Below are 13903 nucleotides of genomic sequence, written 5' to 3'. Positions count from 1 at the left end.
AGAGGAGAGACTCAGCTGGTGTGTCCTTAAATGTTTTAGTTAGAGCTGAAATGGGTGGATTCAGGGACTTCCTTCAGGTAGAGGCGTAGGAAGGGGGGAAAGGAACTTTTAGTAAGGACCTGATGAAAGAAAAAAAATCCCCAAACCCTCAGCAAAGATAGTTTAAGGGAATCCTCTTTTTGTTTTTGTTCCTTAGTGAGGAAAAAATTCTCAATAACCTTTGAGAACTGAGCTGGGGGCTGCAGGCAAAGGAAGAGTTTGGGGTTTGTGATCCTGAGGGTGAATCCCCTGTGGTGGCTCTGAAGGCATCGTGGGTGTCTCACATTTGGCTCTGCATCCCACTGCCATCCCATTCCCGTTCCATGTCTCACATTTGGCTCTGCATCCCACTGCCATCCCATTCCCATTCCATGTCTCACATTTGGCTCTGCATCCCACTGCCATCCCATTCCCATTCCATGTCTCACATTTGGCTCTGCATCCCACTGCCATCCCATTCCCATTCCATGTCTCACATTTGGCTCTGCATCCCACTGCCATCCCATTCCCATTCCATGTCTGAGATTTGGCTCTGCATCCCACTGCCATCCCATTCCCATTCCATGTCTGAGATTTGGCTCTGCATCCCACTGCCATCCCATTCCCGTTCCATGTCTCACATTTGGCTCTGCATCCCACTGCCATCCCATTCCCGTTCCATGTCTGAGATTTGGCTCTGCATCCCACTGCCATCCCATTCCCGTTCCATGTCTCACATTTGGCTCTGCATCCCACTGCCATCCCATTCCCGTTCCATGTCTGAGATTTGGCTCTGCATCCCACTGCCATCCCATTCCCGTTCCATGTCTCACATTTGGCTCTGCATCCCACTGCCATCCCATTCCCGTTCCATGTCTCACATTTGGCTCTGCATCCCACTGCCATCCCATTCCCGTTCCATGTCTCACATTTGGCTCTGCATCCCACTGCCATCCCATTCCCGTTCCATGTCTCACATTTGGCTCTGCATCCCACTGCCATCCCATTCCCATTCCATGTCTGAGATTTGGCTCTGCATCCCACTGCCATCCCATTCCCATTCCATGTCTGAGATTTGGCTCTGCATCCCACTGCCATCCCATTCCCGTTCCATGTCTGAGATTTGGCTCTGCATCCCACTGCCATCCCATTCCCATTCCATGTCTGAGATTTGGCTCTGCATCCCACTGCCATCCCATTCCCGTTCCATGTCTGAGATTTGGCTCTGCATCCCACTGCCATCCCATTCCCGTTCCATGTCTGAGATTTGGCTCTGCATCCCACTGCCATCCCATTCCCATTCCATGTCTGAGATTTGGCTCTGCATCCCACTGCCATCCCATTCCCGTTCCATGTCTGAGATTCGGCTCTGCATCCCACTGCCATCCCATTCCCGTTCCATTTCCCACTTCAGGCCAGCTGGGAGGGCTCACTGGTGTCACTGGTGTCACCTGGGAGTGGGCACTGTTGCTGTTCCTGTGCCCAGTTTAAGGGCACTGTTTGTGCCCAGTTTAAGGGCACTGTTGCTGTTCCTGTGCCCAGTTTAAGGGCACTGTTTGTGCCCAGTTTAAGGGCACTGTTGCTGTTCCTGTGCCCAGTTTAAGGGCACTGTTTGTGCCCAGTTTAAGGGGTGTTTGTGCCCGGTTCAAGGGCACTGTTGCTGTTCCTGTGCCCGGTTTAAGGGCGCTGTTTGTGCCCAGTTTAAGGGCACTGTTGCTGTTCCTGTGCCCAGTTTAAGGGCACTGTTGCTGTTTCTGTGCCCAGTTTAAGGGGTGTTTGTGCCCAGTTTAAGGGCACTGTTGCTGTTCCTGTGCCCGGTTTAAGGGCGCTGTTTGTGCCCGGTTTAAGGGGTGTTTGTGCCCGGTTCAAGGGCACTGTTGCTGTTCCTGTGCCCAGTTTAAGGGGTGTTTGTGCCCAGTTTAAGGGCACTGTTGCTGTTCCTGTGCCCGGTTTAAGGGCGCTGTTTGTGCCCGGTTTAAGGGGTGTTTGTGCCCGGTTCAAGGGCACTGTTGCTGTTCCTGTGCCCCCTTTAAGGCCGCTCTTTGTGCTCTGTGCCCGCAGCTGTTCCAGAGGCCCAACGCGCTGGCGGTGCAGCAGCTGACGGCAGCACAGCAGCAGCAGTACGCCCTGGCTGCTGCCCACCAGCCACACATAGGTGAGTCTGCCCTCTCCTGCAGCCCATTCCACCGCCCCTCTCTTGATCCATGGGGAGAACAGCAGGGGAAAAAGGACTGGGAGGGGTTAAAGTGTGTTTTCACAGGCGATAATGTGCACTGTTAAAGATTTGCTTGAGGGTGTCTCTTGCACACATGAAAAGCCTTTTAAAGGACTTCCCTGTCTGGCAGGACTGACAGTCCCACCCTCCTGAGGGTGCTGGTCAGTCAGGAGAGTTTGGAAGTCTCCAAGTGAGGCATAAATCAGGGTGGCAGCACAGTGAAGTGAGGAGAAAATGCACAATTTAATATCAGCTGAATGTGCTGCCTGGGGTCTGATGAGTTAAAGGTGTAATTTATGCAAACACATGATTGATATTAATAAAAACATTCATAAAATAGATCATGTTTATGAACTGGGAATAAAGCACTTCATCCTGTGTGTAGAAAACCAGGAAAACTATAGGAGGGCTACTCCTGGATTAATAAACTCCAATGTTTTCAGCACAGTAGGCAATTTGTGGTAGTTCTTCCTGCCCAAAATCCCAGTATAAGCATGTTGGGACTCTCCCAGCTCTGTGCAGTGGCCTTGTGTGCTCAGTGGAGTTCAGGGATTGAAATTACTCAGCTTTTTAACTTCCTCCCCTTCGCCTCCCCTCCCCACCCCTCTCCCGCCCACCTGGGCTCTCTCTAATGTTTAAACTGTCCCCTTGCACAGGGAGGGAATGCTTTTCCACTCCTGAACCCGTTCCAGACTAACCAGTTGGGATGCTGGGATCCTGTGGTGGGCATGGAGCTCTGAATTGGGTGGTCTGGGTCCTGATTCATTCACTGTAGGAAATACAGAGGAGTAACAACTGGCTTATGTTGCTGCCCAGTCTCCTGACCAGGGTCTGTCTGCCCTGCACGGGTACCTGAGCTGTTGGATAGAAAGGATTTTACCACTTAAGGAGCATTGAATCCTTGGAATTGGTTTTTTCTTTTATCCCAGCTCTCTCCTCTGCCTCTCAGCCCTCACTGCTTGTTCCCTCGCTGTAGAAAACCACCCGTAAAAAGCTTAAAAACATGAAAGCACCCTGAGTTTGGTGTTGCCCAGCAGCAGCAGCGGGGTTGTGGTGGGGCTGCAGTCCCATGGAGTTTGTTTTCACTGACAGGAATGTTTTCAGCAGGTTTAGCTCCTGCTGCCTTTGTTCCCAATCCCTACATCATCAGCGCGGCGCCTCCGGGGACGGATCCCTACGCGGCCGGACTGGCGGCAGCTGCCACGTTAGGTGAGAAATTCCAGCTCTCTCGGCATTCCCTGCATCATTCCTGCTCTCAATCTGTGTCTGGGGAAGTGGAGCATCGCTACAGCACCGTGTCTGGGGGGGGAGAGTTGATACAATGCCGTGGCTGGGAGTAAATCCAGAATTTGTCGTGGGACTGTGTTTGCTGGAGATGAAATGGGATCGTTTTTGTTCAGTGCTGGCTGTGGGCTTGGGCTCCCGGAGCAAATGGGAAGGGAACCACTCACAGACACAAATACTGCTCCATTTTTGGGGTGTTCTGGTGACTGCCAGTAGCAAGGAAAACCTCTGAAAGCAAACTTAGTAAGGGCTGGAAAGATGCAGGATGTGTTTCCTGCCAGGACAGTTGTCTCTCCTTTCTGTTCAGCTCGTGGTGCATCCTGCAAACCCTTAAGTTCTGTTAGGAATTTACACTTCCAGGCTCTCTGGGTAAACACACCCATATCTGCCAAGGCTCACGCTGGGAATGTGCCCTTGACCAGATGGCAGCAAAGATGGAGCCTCTTGTCTTCCTGCAGCATCTTCCTGCAAACGCTCCTGCATCAGTTCCCAAACTCTGCCAGCTGTCACAGCCACAGTTGGCGTGTCTGGAGGTGACAGCTCCGAGCCACAGCTCATCAGGCACTGGGGGACACGGTGAGCGTTGCACTTCTGCTCTGGGTGCCGTAAAGTTCTTGCCCAAGCACTGGGGACAAAGCAAGAATGAGCTTTTGGGAGAGGGTTTTAAAGGAAGAATGTGCTTCTAGGAGAGGGTTTTTAAAGGAAGAATGTACTTTTAGGAGAGGGTTTTTAAAGGAAGAATGTGCTTTTAGGAGAGGGTTTTTAAAGGAAGAATGTGCTTTTAGAGGAGTATTTTTCTAACCATGCCTGGCTTTCCTTGAGCAAGGCAGAGGAAAGGTTCTGTGCTGCAGATGAACCCTGCTCTGTTTGGAGTGGGGATGTTTGTGGAGGCTCTCGCTGCTGCCATGTTCCACTTAGAGCTTGTAAACTCCCAAATCAAACTCCTGGACCATGGGATGTGTGTGGATGTGACACTCCGTGGTTTGGGACACGACTTTGGCCCCTTCTCCAGCTCTTACATAACCCCTGCTGAGCTTCTAAGCTTTGAGGCCACCGTCAGATCAGTGGGGAAATGGGATTTCAGGCACTGCTGCCCACTTGGGCGGAGTTTTTAGTGCATCACACAGATGGATGTAAAGAATTTGGGTTAGAATTTGGGATTTGGCCTGGGCTGCTGGGAATTCTGTGTGAGGATTGTGCAATGCCGTGGGGAGATTGGCTGTAGGCAACTCCAGGGTGTTGGCAAACAAGTGACGCTGTGATTCCATGGGAGAGAGCCAAGAGCAGGAGTAAAGGAGATTTCTGCTGGTCCAGGACCTGATAAACCCTGGTGTGGTGGTGAATGGAGCAGGGAGTGAATGAGCTGAGCTGCTCCTGGTAAATCCAAGAGGGAAGCTCAGTCAGGGCTCAGCAGGGAGGAGGTGCCAGCCCATGGCAGTCCCGGCTCCCAGCAGAAGGGGAGGTTTGTGAAGGATTCCTTACAAGGAGGCTTTCCCTCGGCCTTTCTGCATCACCTCACGGCTCCCAGTGCTCATTTCTGGGTAACACCAGCGTGCAGAGGAGCAGCAGGGCAGCATCTTGATTTCCTAGAAAGACTGCGTGGAACTGGGCCACGTTTCCAGGAAACACCAAGTGTTGGCCACAGCTTTTTTTATCTCTCTCAGCTCTGCTGAAGCTGCAGCTGCCTGAGCTCTTGCAGCCTCTGACTAGGAGAAGAGCCCAGCTAGGCTGTGCCTAACTGGAGTTTCAGACATTTGAACTGGAAATAACACCCCAGGGATACCTAAAGCATCCCCAAATTTGGCAGCAGCGTCTCTACTTGAATAATTCTAAATTTATGACTCCTGAAAGAAACAAAACCATGTGTGATGTGCTGGGTGTATTTATAGTGTTAATAGGAGAAATAGGGGTTATTTTAATCCTCTCATCAAGCTTTGGACCCTAGAAATGACAAGATAAACTTAAGGGTGATGTTTATTTTTGAAAAGCATTTTCTCTGTCTGGACCTGAGCAGTTTTGAGACCCCTTTTTTTTCTGTTGTGACTGAGAGCAGCACTGGAGGGACATGGGACAATTTAAATGTTTATATAAAGCCAAAAATCCTCCTTGATGTGTCTGGGGGTGTTAAATTGGGAGGACTTGGAGAAGCTCCCGAGATGGAAGAAACAAGTTTGGAGTTGTTGGGGAGTTGATTGCTCACTCTCAGAGCAGAGAGGAAACTTCTGTGTGTGTTTTATGGCAGAGATCATCTGTCAGTTAAGGTTTGCCATTATGGCAGGTTTGTCATGATTGTGAGAGTGGCAGCTCTGGGATAATGCTCTTCTCTTCCCAACAATAGCAGCATTTTAAAGAACAAATTTGAATGCAGGGGGAAGAACTTCCTAGAAAAAAAAACTCGTTTAGATTTTAAACTGTGGGGAAGATACTGCTGCCTTTGAATTGCCTTCCATCATTTGAGGAAGATGTCACTCAGAAAACCGAAATCTTGCCTTTTTTAAGGCCGGTTGGGAAATGATTCTCTCTGAGCTGGAGTGTTGCAGGTAGAGGAGTGTTCCTGTTCTTTGTGGGGAAGTGCTCAGATAACCTGGATGCAGGAAGAGCAGAGGCTCCCACAGCAGGGTCTGGGATTTTTTCAGCCTTTGGAGTCCTGGAATCCTCGGGCCCTTGGTGCTGAGCTGGTGCACACACCTCCCAGGACTGGGGTTTGGCAGCACCTGGATTTACCCCAGGTACCTCAGCAGTGTCAGGCAGGGCCTGGATCAGGGGCAGCACTTCTGAGCTCAGTATTCCACTGCTATCCCTAAAAAGCAGCGCCCCGTGGACACCTGTGGGTGCCGTGCTGGCAGTTCCCAAGGGATCACCCCACAGATGGCTGCTGATTGCTGAGCTGCTGATTGCAGCCTCTGTTTGAGCCCCCTTGGGGCTGGTGCCACTGCTCCTCATCCCTGGCTGTCCCTGCAGGGAGCAGGACGGCTCCTGCTCGGCGGGATCGCAGTGGGCAGGCTGGGATGAAAGCACAGCCCCTGCTCTGAGCACACTCACAGCTGCATTTGCTCGTGTTTGCTGCAAGGAGCAGCTGTGGGCGTCCAGCAGTGGCTGATGTGTGAGAGTCCCTGCGAACATTTGCTTCCAAAGGCTCTGGAATGGCTTTTATTTTCTCAGGAATGCACAGCTCTAATGAGTGCAGCAGCAGGTGCAGCATCTCCTGGAGAGGCAGCTCTGGGTGTTGCTGCAGTCTGGCAGTGATGCCACACTTGCCCTCACTGAGAACTCTGTTCAGTGATGAGCCTCTGTCTCCGTGTGCTTGGAGCAGCTGAGCCAGACTTGCAGCCCTTTTAAGCCCAGATGCCTGCGAACTTCAAAGCTTTCATGTCTCCTCCAAGGCTTTGGCAGCGACCTCTGACAAGGAGAAAAACCCATCCAGGCTGTGCTTGGTTGATAATTAGAGCTGAGACTGAAATATCCCAGAGAGGTGCCCAAATTTTGCCCAGATAAAGGGGATTGCAGCAACTTCCAGCAGCCCGAGGGCAAATGCAGGTTAATGACTTGCATTAAAATGGAGCAGTTGCAGCTCCTTCCCTGTTGGGTGCAGAAGAACCCCGGGAGTCAGGGTTTGATGTGCATTCAGTGATTATAAACAGGTTAAAGTCACTCACTGGGTACCCGTCTGTGCCTGCCGAGGCACCACAGGCACCACCTGCACGGCACTGATTCGTTTGCCACAGGTTTTTTTCCCATTTTAGCCACCACTGCTCATGAATTTCCGGGTTGGAAGGTAAGAAATGAGTGGTTGCTGCTTCACATTTGAGTAAGAGAAGCAGGTCAGCCTCTCTGATCCTGTAAATCCAGCGAGGATGGGCTTTGGGGTGAGGTACAAATCCAGGCCTTCAGCAGCTCCCTGGAACTGGGCAGCACCTCCCTGCTGTGCACAGAGCTGGGCACCTAAATCCTAAATTTGGGCAAAGCACAGTGGTTAAAACTAGAATTAATATAAGGAGAGTAACTCTTACATGTTTGAAATACAAATTTAATATTTGGCATGAAACATGGAATGAGTATCCTGAAGTGTGGATGTGGGAGCAGGAGCTCATCCAGACCCTTGGCATCTGCAGGAGTGCAGTTGAGCTGTTACTCAGCTCAAGAAAATGTTACTGTAAAAAAAAACAGAGAAGAAAGGAACAAAAAGCAAAAGGAAAAGTTTCTTCCAGGGTTTTCCCCCTTTGTCACAGCCAGGCTAACACCGAACACTCAGCAGTGTCTGCACCTCCCTTTTTGTGTCATCCCTCATTTTCCATGGAATCACGGATTTGGTCAGAACCCAAGTGCTGAGTGTCTCTCTTTAAAAAAAAAAAAATCTCTATTTTTACTCCAGACATGACCAAGATTCTCTAAAGATTTGTTTATTCCAGTGTCACACCTGCCTCTGGCTCGGCCTGGTGTGCCCTGAGCTATTCCCGCTGTGGGGAAGGAGCCCTTGGGATTGGGGATGCATTTGGGAATCCAAGGAAGCACTTCTGCTTCTCTGCTGGCCGTTCCTAAAGACCTCAAACACTCACAGTACGAAACAGCGCTGGATTCCCATCGTGGTGTTTGGTGGGAAGGGCTCCTCCCTCCAGCACCGAGAGCTTCCTCAGCATCGTTGCAGCTGGGATCGTTTCAGGATAGAGGCTGCCATTCTGCTATCTCCAGATTTCTGTGGTGTCCTGAGAGCTGATAAACACAAGGAATCTTCAGGAGTCAGTGAGGCTTTTTCTGCTGCTCTCCAAGATGATGATGATGATGATGATTATTATCATTTTTAAGCCTCTTAGGTTTGAGGAGGGGATGTGAAGTTTGAGGAGGGGATGTGGGAAGGGACAGGATCATGCAGCCTCTTTTAGGGGGGTTTGAAAATGCAAAGCAGGGCAGGAAAGAGAACATTTTAACACTTGAGAGTTGATGCAGTCCAGCTGTGAAGAGGGTTTGTGCTTTGCTGAGGAGCTGAGTGTGGATGGATGGCAGTGAGCTGCGCACGTCAGCTGGGATGAGAAGCTGATCTCTGGGCTTGAACAAGGTTCCTCTGTATGGGTTACAATTTTGTTCCTTCCCTGGAAAACCAGGGCACACCAATAAAAGCATGGAATCACTGCTGGCAGAGTTTGACCTCATGCAGTGATGGAATTCCAGGTCTGACTCAGGAGCTTTTATAAAACGTGTGACACAAATGCCGAATCCCTGTGTGTTCACAAAGGATTTCCTGCAGATCACCTTAAACCAGCCACGCTGAGCGGTGCTTTTGGGGTGCTGTGTGCCACTTGCCCCCTGCAGGAGCTCAGCCCGCCCTCGCTGTGTTCCAGGTCCGGCTGTGGTCCCTCACCAGTACTATGGGGTCACTCCCTGGGGAGTTTATCCCGCCAGCCTCTTCCAGCAGCAAGCGGCCGCCGCCGCCGCCGCCACCAACTCGGCCAACCAGCAAACCACGCAGCAGACCCAGCAGGGCCAGCAGCAGGTAAGGCCGGGGGGCTTCCAGGGGCAGGGAACACCTGGGCGTTGGATAGGGAACATCCTGAGCTGGAAGTGACCCCCCAAGGATCGTGGATTCCAGCCCCAGGCCCTGCACAGACACCCCCAAAATCCCAGCCGGGGCATCCCTGGCAGCGCTGTCCAAACGCTCCTGGAGCTCTGGCAGCCTCGGGGCCGTGCCCATTCCCTTGACCATTCCTATGCCCATTCCCTTGACCATTCCTATGCCCATTCCCATGCCCATTCCCTTGACCATTCCCATGCCCATTCCCTTGACCATTCCCTTGACCATTCCCGTGCCCATTCCCTTGACCATTCCCGTGCCCATTCCCATGCCCATTCCCATGCCCATTCCCATGCCCATTCCCTTGACCATTCCCATGCCCATTCCCATGCCCATTCCCTTGACCATTCCCGTGCCCATTCCCATGCCCATTCCCTTGACCATTCCCATGCCCATTCCCATGCCCATTCCCTTGACCATTCCCATGCCCATTCCCATGCCCATTCCCTCTGGGGGAAGAAGATCAGGGAGAATTTCTTCCCAAGAAGGGTGTCTGGTCAGTGTAATGGCTGCCCACTGCAGTGGAGCCCCCAGCCCTGGAGGTGTTGAAGGAGAGCCTGTCCGTGTCCCTCTGTCACTCGGTGCCACGGTCTGCGTGACAAGGTGGTGTCAGCTCATAGGTTGGGCTTGATGATCTCAAAGGTCTTTTCCAGCCCAGCTGATTCTGTGTAAAACCCAACCTAACCCTCCCCTGACACAGCTCCAGCCGTTCTAAACCCTGATTTTTTTCCCTGACTCCTCCTGGCCTCAGCTCTGTGAGGAGAAAACCCTTTGGCCTCTTCTAAAAAAAAAGGGACAAGAGCCGTGTAATTTGATGTATCTGTGGTGCACGTGGAGAGTGGCACCTGTACATTGGTGGGGGTGAACTGCTGGGGAATTGTTACTTGGAAAACATCGATGCATCGGGTTGGGAATGGCCTGAGCTGTGCAGCAGCAAAGCCGTGGTGCTGTTGGTGTGGGAGGGGAAATCACCAGGAACCAGAACTGGGCTTCAGTCCCCTCAGCAGCTCTCCTGTCTGGTGCTTGGGTGATGGAGGTGACAGAATAAAGAGCAGCTGGCAGCTGAGTTTTTCAGCTCAGGAGCTGAAAACCCTTTGAAAACCAAACCCCAGTGTCAGGAGGTGTTAGAAGGCCTTTCAAGATGCAGCAGGCATGAGCTGAGAGAGCTTCTGCAAAGGCTCAGGCTATTAAAATAAAATATCTCCGTGCCAGTGGCCTTTATGGGATTTTTCATTACTTTTATGGCCGTGGAGCAGGCGTGAGTGGGGTCGGGAGCAGGTTTTGATGCAAACCTCCGTCCGTGAGGGGCTGCACTGGGGATTGTTTGCAGTAAAAGTGCTGAGGCAAAGGGTTTGGGCACCTGGAGCTCTGAGTATGGACACTTGATTTGTGACCCTTGGGACTCATTAATGGTGTTTTAATAAAACCCACCAGCATTCCAGTGCTGCAGCCTGCACCCCCTGGAATTCCTGGCTCCCAGAGATTCCCTGGGCCGGGGGGTTCCTGTGCAGGCTCTGGCAGCTCTGCAGACTCGGGGGGCACGTCCAGATCAGTGAACCTCGGGATCCTTCCCAGCCTCTCAGTGCACAAAGTCAGTTTTTCCTGTTAATAAAGGTGACAGGTGACACCCACGATGTGCTGAGGACACGGGGGTGGCTCATTCAATAAGCTGAGCTTGCAGATTCCTGCAGCAGCTCTGAGCGAGGCTTTGGCAAACCAGGCCTGTCCCAGGAATTGCAGGAGAGCCACTTTGCCATTGTCCTTCTGAGGGACTCAGCCCCCAGCAGCTCCTCCATGCAAAGCCCACTGTGGGCTCTTCAGTCGTGATTTCCTGTGATTTGAGTCTCTGCTCTCTGCAGGGGCTGCTGGCTTGGAGAGCCCCAGGTCACCCCCCGTAGTCAGCCCCAGCTCCTGAACTGGGCTTTGTAAGGTTCTGCTCAAGGGGCTTTTAGTGGTGACAGGCACAAAACGTCAGCTGATGGCTCCTAAACACTTGTGACAGAGGATGAGTGTTGGAGGTGGGATCAGGGAATTAGAAAGGTTGGAAAAGCTCTCTAAAGATTGTGGAGTCCAAGCATTAACCCAGCCCTGACCCCCGTTCCAAGCACCACATCCATGTGTGTTTTGAACATTTCTGGGGATGGGGACTCCACCCCTGCCCTGGGCAGCCTGTTCCAAAGCCTGACCACCCTTTCAGTGAAGGAATTTTCCCCAAAATCCACCCTGAGCCTGCCCTGGCCCAGCCTGAGGCAGTTCCCTCTCCTCCTGTCCCTGTTCCCTGCCAGCAGAGCCCGACCCCCCCGGCTGCCCCCTCCTGTCAGGGACTTGTGCAGAGCCACAAGGGCCCCCCTGAGCCTCCTTTGCTCCAGGCTGAGCCCCTTTCCCAGCTCCCTCAGGAATTCTCCAGCCCCTTCCCTGGACTCGCTCCAGCCCCTCAGTGTCATTTTTGAGTGTCAGGAAAAGCCAATTAAGAGCAAAGGAGAGAGGTGCCCCTATTGCTGGTGCTGCTCCTGCTCCTGCCTGGTGATGGTGGCTCGCCCCTGGATCCCAGAATGACCCCGTGGCTGTTCTGTCCTCTCCAGGTTCTCCGTGGAGGAGCCAGCCAGCGTCCCCTGACTCCCAACCAGAACCAGCAGGGCCAGCAGACGGATCCTCTGGTGGCCGCCGCCGCCGTCAACTCCGCGCTCGCCTTCGGCCAGGGGCTGGCAGCGGGAATGCCAGGTACCAGCGCCTCCCAGGGCCAGGGAGGGCCTGGGAAATGGGATCTCCTGGGGCTGCCTTAGCCTGGCATGGGCAGTGCCTGCTTGTGTTGGTTGGGGGGTTAATCCAGGGGTTAACTCGAGGGTTGGGTGTGTCCCCCCGGCAGCACTGAGGGGTCACCGGTGACCTTGTGGCACAGGTGACAGCAGTGTTGGCCCCCTGTGGTACTCCCAGAATTGATGGCTCCTATGGAAAATCACCTCCAGATTTTTCTGTGGACCCTTCAAGCTTATGGCATCTGCATTTTAAACCTCAGAGGTTTCTTAGCCCCGTTCATTCACCTCAGCTCTCCATCCCCGCCCGGTGCTCGACTTGGCAGCGGCTTCCCCTCCTCTTCACAGAGGCTTAAAAACAGGGAAAGAAAAGGGATAAAAGGGAGCAGGGTTTAGCTCTCATTTCTAGCTCTTTGTGTAGGAATTCTGCCTCTGATCCGTGAGGCTTTGGGGTAAAACTGCTGACGTTCAGTTATTCAGGGCATTACTGTGATGGCAGAGGCCACACCTGAGCTCATCAGAATAATGTGCAGATGTGTCCTGCTGGTCAAATGTAAGGAAAAAGGGATTATTTGGATTTATTATTTGGATCCTTGCTGGCAGTGTCACATGGTTGTTAATGGGGTTTTTTATTGTTTGAGAAGAATGTTGCAGTATTAAATTGCAGAGGGAACTGTGCCGATTTCCTTTAATCCGTGTTGTTTGGGCTGTATTTGCAAAGCAAATGCACACATTTATACAATTACAGATACATGTTTGTGCCTATCTTTGCAAAGCAAATATTCACAGGGAGCGTTCTCTTAGTGACCCCCCACCTTTGGGAGTCGCTGCATTTAATTTTAAACGTTTTCATTTAATGTAGAATTCCATAATGAGGTGCCTAAATCGCTGTGTTCTGCTGTCAGTCTGCTGCTCTGTGTGTCACTAGCATTTAGGAGGGTTTATTTACATACATTAAAGGATATTTTATGGTACCAGCCTTCCAAAATACCCAACTGGAAGCTCCCTGTGGGTGCACCCTGGACGTGCAGGGTGTTCCCAGCTCTGAGAGATCCCAGCACACGTACTTAAAATGGAACAGAAATGGTGCTTTTGTATTCTAAACCCTTTTTTTAGCTGAATTTGCACTGGGGACAATGTAATACAAAAGGTTCAGGGAGGGAAGAAGCCTTTTCTACCTGGAAATCTTACCTGGTGTAAAGTTGTGGATTTTCTGGGGGTTGTTGTGCTTTTTTTTCCCCATTCAGATTTTCTTTTAAAAACCCTGCAGTCACCTGGAGATGACTGAGCTGTTTGTCACCTGCCCTGTCACCTGTGTTTGCCCCTGCAGGGTACCCAGTGCTGGCTCCTGCTGCCTACTACGACCAAACCGGAGCCCTCGTGGTCAACGCCGGGGCCAGGAACGGCCTGGGGGCCCCTGTGCGCCTGGTGGCCCCTGCCCCTGTCATCATCAGCTCTTCTGCAGCCCAGGCAGGTGAGTCCTGTCCCCTCCTGGTCAGGCAGGTGAGTCCCTGTCCCCTCCCTGGTCAGGCAGGTGAGTCCCTGTCCCCTCCTGGTCAGGCAGGTGAGTCCCTGTCCCCTCCTGGTCAGACAGGTGAGTCCCTGTCCCCTCCTGGTCAGGCAGGTGAGTCCCTGTCCCCTCCTGGTCAGGCAGGTGAGTCCCTGTCCCCTCCCTGGTCAGGCAGGTGAGTCCCTGTCCCCTCCTGGTCAGACAGGTGAGTCCTGTCCCCTCCCTGGTCAGGCAGGTGAGTCCCTGTCCCCTCCCTGGTCAGACAGGTGAGTCCCTGTCCCCTCCTGGTCAGGCAGGTGAGTCCCTGTCCCCTCCTGGTCAGGCAGGTGAGTCCCTGTCCCCTCCTGGTCAGGCAGGTGACCTCTGGTCCCTCCTGGTCAGGCAGGTGAGTCCCTGTCCCCTCCTGGTCAGGCAGGTGAGTCCTGTCCCCTCCTGGTCAGGCAGGTGAGTCCCTGTCCCCTCCTGGTCAGACAGGTGAGTCCCTGTCCCCTCCTGGTCAGGCAGGTGAGTCCCTGTCCCCTCCCTGGTCAGGCAGGTGAGTCCCTGTCCCCTCCTGG

At 52.7% G+C, this 13903-nt stretch overlaps 1 protein-coding gene and 1 non-coding gene across 8 annotated transcripts in view; both read left to right on the top strand.

The window, feature by feature from the left end:
• Positions 1-13903, top strand: part of PUM1 (pumilio RNA binding family member 1) — a 92184-nt gene that overhangs the window by 40305 nt on the left and 37976 nt on the right. For 4 of the 7 annotated variants that reach the window (XM_032132130.1, XM_032132128.1, XM_032132129.1 and 1 more), the window contains exons 8-12: positions 2080-2173; positions 3326-3442; positions 8854-9005; positions 11666-11804; positions 13167-13310. In XM_032132130.1, coding sequence (XP_031988021.1) covers positions 2080-2173; positions 3326-3442; positions 8854-9005; positions 11666-11804; positions 13167-13310 — 646 coding nt within the window. The remainder of the gene's footprint in view (positions 1-2079; positions 2174-3325; positions 3443-8853; positions 9006-11665; positions 11805-13166; positions 13311-13903) is intronic. The other 3 variants (XM_032132134.1, XM_032132132.1, XM_032132131.1) reach the window with 2 other exon arrangements.
• On the top strand, positions 6753-6840 carry LOC116455197. The gene has a single exon (XR_004244334.1). It is a non-coding gene; the product is annotated as a small nucleolar RNA SNORD103/SNORD85 (small nucleolar RNA).

This window comes from Corvus moneduloides, chromosome 23 (assembly GCF_009650955.1).
Source record: "Corvus moneduloides isolate bCorMon1 chromosome 23, bCorMon1.pri, whole genome shotgun sequence".
Classification (NCBI taxonomy): domain Eukaryota; kingdom Metazoa; phylum Chordata; class Aves; order Passeriformes; family Corvidae; genus Corvus; species Corvus moneduloides.
The sequence above is the reverse complement of the archived record's forward strand: the minus strand, read 5'-3'. Positions and strand labels throughout refer to the sequence as shown.